The sequence below is a fragment of the Nanorana parkeri genome, unplaced genomic scaffold (genome assembly GCF_000935625.1).
Source record: "Nanorana parkeri isolate BGI_ZX_2015 unplaced genomic scaffold, ASM93562v1 scaffold62, whole genome shotgun sequence".
NCBI lineage: Eukaryota > Metazoa > Chordata > Amphibia > Anura > Dicroglossidae > Nanorana > Nanorana parkeri.
In genome coordinates this window covers 190,174-196,737 of record NW_017306330.1, presented here as the reverse complement: position 1 = coordinate 196,737, position 6,564 = coordinate 190,174, and the positions used below count along the sequence as shown (strand labels likewise).

Genomic DNA, 6,564 nt, shown 5'->3' with positions numbered 1-6,564 from the left:
ACCTCTCTACTTGCACCCACGTCCTTTTTTTTTTTGGGGGGGGGGGGGGGCATGTTCTTGTTACTTCCTGGGTGCTCACCATGATAGGAAGTGAGTACAATTTGCCCCAACAGGGACACGGGATGGAATTTACCTCAAAAGATACATCAGAAGCCAAAACATTTTGTCTCATTTGTTTTGGACAGAGGGTCAGTGGGTTGGACCTCTGTCGGGTTTTTGTGCTATCCTGACTGTCACAGCGATAAATGATTGAAAGCTTTTAATTTAAAGGCTGTTAGTCCAGTGATCTGAACAAGCCCATGAGAGGCTCCCAGTGTGCAGGGACATCAGGGGAAGGAATTCCAGTCCAGGAGAGGAGCCGGTACAACTGTGCAAGACTGAAGGGAAGGATGGAGGTCAGATAGAAGACTGAAGGGAAGGATGGAGGTCAGATAGAAGACTGAAGGGAAGGATGGAGGTCAGATAGAAGACTGAAGGGAAGGACGGAGGTCAGATAGAAGACTGAAGGGAAGGACGGAGGTCAGATAGAAGACTGAAGGGAAGGAGGAGGTCAGATAGAAGACTGAAGGAAAGGTCGGAGGTCAGATAGAAGACTGAAGGGAAGGAGGAGGTCAGATAGAAGACTGAAGGAAAGGTCGGAGGTCAGATAGAAGACTGAAGGGAAGGAGGAGGTCAGATAGAAGACTGAAGGAAAGGTCGGAGGTCAGATAGAAGACTGAAGGGAAGGACGGAGGTCAGATAGAAGACTGAAGGGGAGGCCGGAGTTCTGCTTTAAGCAGTATAACGTGATCGGTTCCCTGTGCCCACACATGCCATCTGTAGCGGAAGCTGCACTATACACAAGCCTGTCTCTCCAGCAGCTGGACAAACAGTACGAGGCCTCGACAGAGCCGGTCTGGAAATCTATAATCCTGCCATTCCGGCGTCCCGTTTCTTAGCTTGCAGTATCAGTGAGCTGTGATGTCTGCGTCACGCTTTGATACGTCTCCATTATCTTCCAAAGTTTACACAATGCTCCCCCCGGTGAGGGCTCAGTGAACGCAGTTTTCTTGACACCATAAAATAAACAATGTTCCCGATTATAAATCGGCTCCACCGCTCAGTGAATGCACAAAAGTCTATCCTTTCCTTATACGGAAAGCCAAATTCCCCAAATGCTCCAATGAAATACATGTATGGGACCTGCTTGCCTGCCAAAGAATTGGAACATCTGTCCATCCAGTCTGTAGATTTGCACCACTCTGCCAGGCAGTCTGATCTTTCTCTGCTGCCGTTTCACTTTCACTTACAGATCTTCTGGACAGCAAAAGGAAAAGCGGCTCAGTGATGAGCTCATCCCTCCGTCGTTGTGCACTCTCCTCCTTTTAGCAAGCCCCTCGCACTGCAGCACGCCTGAATGGCACCTCGCGCTGCTTCTCCCTCCGCCTCTTTGAGCTCTGCTGCACAGGGACTCCAAGAGGCTGATACAAGGTCAGATTCAAGTGACCTAAATTTGCATGAATCTACCAGATTGTCAGCTTTCATGAGCAGGGCCCTAACCCTATTGCACTGAAATTGTAACTGTATTCGTTGTGTGGAACGCACTGCATCACAGAAATCAAGCAGGGCCGCATTCTGAGGCAGGTGCGGGCGTGGTCAATGGCATCTCAGACGCGCCCACAGTGCAATCACCCGCACCGGAATGCATGGTACAGGAATGCCGTCCATACCGAGGCAGTGCGATTGTAAAAAATAGTACATACGGCATTTTTTTTGATCGGCGGAACGGCGGGCATTCCTGTTCCGGTGCGAGCGATCGCACTGCGGGTGCTTGGGGGGTCTGCGGTGCCGCACTGGATCGCAGAAATCGAGTCACGTTGCCGTGCCACCACATCCCCTCCCACCCCAGAACACGACTGGGCTTGATTTCTGCGATCCAGTGCGTTCCGACCACGAATCCTGCTGGAACGCAGTCGATATGGTGTGACTGGCCCCCGAGACGAGGTTGGAGATAAAGCCAGACAGGTTGGGGTAGGGAGTTCAAGAGAATGGAGGAGACTCTAGAGAAGTCATGGAGATGAGCATAGGAGGAGGTGACAAGGGAGTTAGAGAGCAGGTGATCCTGGAAGGAGCGGAGAAGATGGTTAGAGTGATTCTTTGAGATGAGGTTGGAAATATAACCAGACAGGTTGGGATAGGGAGTTCCAGAGGATGGAAGAGGCTCTAGAAAAGTCCTGGAGATGAGCGTGGAAGGAGTTGACGAGGGCGCTAGAGAGCAGGAGGTCTTGGGATGAACGCAGAGGATGGTTAGGTGATACTTTGAGATGAGGTTGGAGCAGTGGCGACTCTAGGAACAATATATAGGGGGGGCACATAAGATGTTACAGTCAAATCTGGGGGGGCACTAATTTTCATTACATGTCGCAACCGCAGGGTGCCGTTAGCTGATTAAATTGCGGATGGCATCTGCGCCCTGCGGTTCTGACATGTAGTCCAACGCCGCCCACAATCCTGAATTATACAACCGTTTGTTTTTTAAAAACTTTTTTTTTATCTAACTTTATTTTTTTAACTTTTTTTATCTTAGTTTATTTTATTTTTTTAAAACTTTTCTTTTTTTTTACTTCATGGCTGGGAGCAATAGCCAGCCTGCTATTGGATATTTCAGATTGCAATAGCCAATAACAGGCTGGCTACTGCACCCACCCACTGCCTGCTGTCAATCAGCAGAGGAGGGACCTGAAGTTTTCTATCAGGTCCACCTCTGTTGATTGACAGCTGGCAGTGGGCGGGTGCAATAGCCAGCCTGTTATTGGCTACTGCAATTTAAAAGAGCCAATAGCAGGCTGGCTATTGCGGTCAGCTGCTGGAATGAAGACAATCGCAGACGCCGCGGAGAGGTGAGTAGACTGCAGGGGAGGGGGGAGCTCACAGACTGTTGGAGGGCTCTGCTTACAGGCTGTAATCGAGAATCTGTCCCCACTGACATCGCTACAGCATGTAGGGAGAAACTGCTGACAGTCTGTGAGGCTGCAGCGGGGAGGACCCCTGTCCCAGCAGATAACTGTGTGATAACTGTCCTGGGAAACGACAGGATCACCAGAGTTTAGATACACTTTAAGTTTATGGGTGAGGGTTAAGGCCCCGTTCACACTTAGCGATTTATCGCGCGGTAATTCCCACGATATCGCGGCAATTTACCGTGCAATATCGCTCTCCAATGCTTCTCAATGGGGCAAAGGGTCCTGCTGTGGCGGGTCGTGCGTCGCTACAGCAGGACCCTTTTTGGAGCGGATTTAGCCGCGATCCAAGCTTGCTCAATGCAAGCATTTGCGCGATAAACGCGCGATTTGCGAATCGCCAAGTGTGAATGGGGCCTTAGTGTTAGGCTCATCCTTAGGGTTAGTTAAACATATTTCGGGAAGGGGCTGATAGGGTTTCATTTTTTTTTTAAACTTTTTTAATAGTTTCAGTGAGAAAACCCCCCACCAGGTGTGAATTATTTCTTTATTTTTTCCCACAAAAACCCCAACATGCTGCCATTTAGGTATGATGGGTTTAGTACATTTAGTTATTTTTGTTGAACAGCATAAACTTCAATCCCCCTCGGCCCTCTTACTCAATTATATCTCTGTTTTACCTTTCAGAAATACTTCTCACTTCTCACCATTACTTTTAACCTGCTGGCCTTCCCCGGAGTCAGGGCGGAGCTTATATTCCATATCCACGAGGGACAAGAAGAAGGAACTTTTATTGGAAATGTACGGGACGGTATTGTATCGCCGACGGCGATGCGATTCAAACTCTTGGCCCATACAAACTATTTTGACTTGGATGCCCAGACTGGAGATTTATACACGACATCCGAGAAACTTGACAGAGAGGTTCTATGCCCTTCTGAAACCGCGGACCGGTGTTCCATGGCGCTGGATATCTTTACCACATCCCAGGAATATGCCGAGTTTTCCAAAGCGAAGCTTTTTATTCTGGATATCAACGATAACGCCCCTTATTTTCCAGAACAGACCTACACCCTCTCCCTTCCAGAGGACACAACCATAGGGACCAAATTTCACATTGACCACTTGGCCAGAGACGCAGATACCCAAGATAATGGAGCCGTGTCATATCTTCTGGTGAGCCCAGATGATGTGTTTTCTTTGGATTACCGATCTGAGCTGATATCATTGGTTCTGATGAAGTCTCTGGATAGAGAATCACAAAGTGAACATCGGCTGACTCTAATTGCTGTCGACAGAGGACAACCGCCATTGTCTGGAACTACTACTTTTGTTGTGAAGGTGACCGATGTCAATGATAACTGCCCTTATTTCCTTGCAAACAACATTTCTGTGCACCTTCCCAGGGACGCATCTATGGGTACCGCTGTGGCACAAGTTATAGCGGTTGACAAAGACGCGGGTGACAATAGCGTGATTCAGTACCATTATAGCTACAGAGTTTCTGAGTCCATCCGGAATCTTTTTCATCTGGATAGTGCTAGTGGTACGATAACCTTGTCCGGGTCTTTACCTGATGACGTAACCCAACATAAGCTTACTGTATTAGCCTTTGGCTATGGCTGCGCACCGGCGATGGCAACAGTCACGGTACAACTAGAAATTAAACAACAAGAACCCAAAATGGAATTCCGCTTTATAGGCTCTCAACGCGAAGGCGGTGTCTACATCAAGGAAGACATTCTGCCAGGTTCCATCATCGCCATCTTAGAGGTCACCGATCCCGATGATAGCATCGAGAGGCCTCTTTCCATTACCGGACCTTCACCTTTCCTTCTAAAGCCCTCTGATTCTTCTCCTAACACATACCTGCTGTTGACCTCCACTCCGGTGGACTTTGAGACAGAGAATCGTTTTGACATTACCATCGTTGGCCGTTCAGCTTTGGATGAATCTGTCGCCTACACCGAAAATCTCACGGTGCTCATAGAGGACGTAAATGACAATTCTCCCAAATTCACAGCAAATTTTCTAGAAATATCTGTTGAAGAAAATAATCCGCCAGGAGACACGTTAATGAGGGTCTCAGCTTCTGATGCTGACAGTGGACCCAATGGAGAACTAAGTTATTACCTGGAACAGGAAGATTCCAACGTGTTTTCAATCAACAGTACAAATGGGGTCCTAAAAGCTTTGGTGTCTTTCGACAGGGAAAAGAATCCTTCTTATTCTGTTCGGATCATAGTAACAGACCATGGTTTGCCATCAAAGAATGATTCTTGCCTAATTGTCATAAGCATCTTAGATCAAAATGACAATGCGCCTATTTATTCTTCCCAGGAGTTTGTATTTTATATCCCTGAAAATCTTCCTCGAGGAGGAAACGTTGGCATTATAAATGTGACCGACGCGGATATCGGACTGAATGGGGACTTTTCTGTTTCTTCATTGAATGAGACCTCACTTTTTTCATTCAACCACGATACCATCCTCAGATCTCGAGGTTCTTTTGACTATGAAAAGGAAAGGATGTATGAACTTTGGGTGGAAGCCAAAGACAAAGGAAGTCCATCCTTGTCCTCCAGGGCCAAAGTTCTTGTCTTTTTACTGGATGTAAACGATAACGCTCCTTTAATAGTTCTTCCAGAGTCAAACTTCTCGTATGTGTTAGTACCTCCAGATACATCGAAAGGATCTCCGGTTACCAAAGTTCACGCTGTGGATTATGATGCTGGCATGAACGGGGCCATAACCTACAGTGAGTTTGGTGAAATGAGCCCTAATGCCGATCTTTTTAAAGTTGACAAGCATTCGGGCAACATTACATTGAAAGAAAGTATCAGGGAGCATCAGTGTGGCCTCTATCAACTCCTAGTCAAGGCAAGTGACCAAGGCTTCCCCGAAGCCCTTTCGACTATTGTGAGGGTCAACATTCTTCTCAACCAAAGCATAAGTAACCGGACCTACCTTGAATCCTTGATCATGAGCTGGACAGTTATAACCCAAGAGAGCCAGGTCATCTTGCTGAGCCCATGTCCGCAGAACCCCCAAACCATGGCCATGTTCTCCTGGTCTCTGGCAGCCCCGGTTGCCCTTGTTGTTGTCTCAGTTTCTGTCATATGCTGTGTGATGGGAACCTGTTTGTTTCTCTATTCAAGGAGGAAAAACTCTAGAAAGAAGCCGAGTCCAGATGTACAAGTTCCATTACAATTAAATAAGGATTACAGTGCCAAAGACTGGGATGAAGTCAAGTACTGTAAAGGCTCTGAAACGCCATTGACACAGCAGTGAACCCAGATAATATTTTGGGTGGTCGTTGCTGCCCAGAAGATTTGATTTGTTGTAAAATCATTCTTTTTTGCTCTATTTTAGGGCTTTTTTAACAATTCTGTAATATATTCTTCCTATTATTTCTGTCTCTTCGTTTGCTTATCACTTTTCTTTCACAGCCAAATTGATATATTCTTCATGCTAAAGCTCAAAATCATCACACACGTTACCAAAAATGTCAAATGAATGACGTGGAGGCACAAACGTTACCATAGTACAAGACTGTGGCATAACAGCATGTTTTAGACCATTCTGGATCTTTGGTCAGGGTTTAAGAGGCCCGCATTCATCAATC

The 6,564-nt window shown here is 46.9% G+C and overlaps 1 protein-coding gene across 1 annotated transcript in view; it reads left to right on the top strand.

Moving 5' to 3' along the window:
* The window catches only part of LOC108804488 (protocadherin-20-like), an 8,401-nt gene extending 2,158 nt beyond the window's left edge, over window positions 1-6,243 (top strand). The window contains exon 2 of the mRNA XM_018576269.1: window positions 3,627-6,243. Coding sequence (XP_018431771.1) covers window positions 3,627-6,230 — 2,604 coding nt within the window. The 3' untranslated portion in view covers window positions 6,231-6,243. The remainder of the gene's footprint in view (window positions 1-3,626) is intronic.
* The last annotated feature ends 321 nt before the right edge of the window (window positions 6,244-6,564 follow it).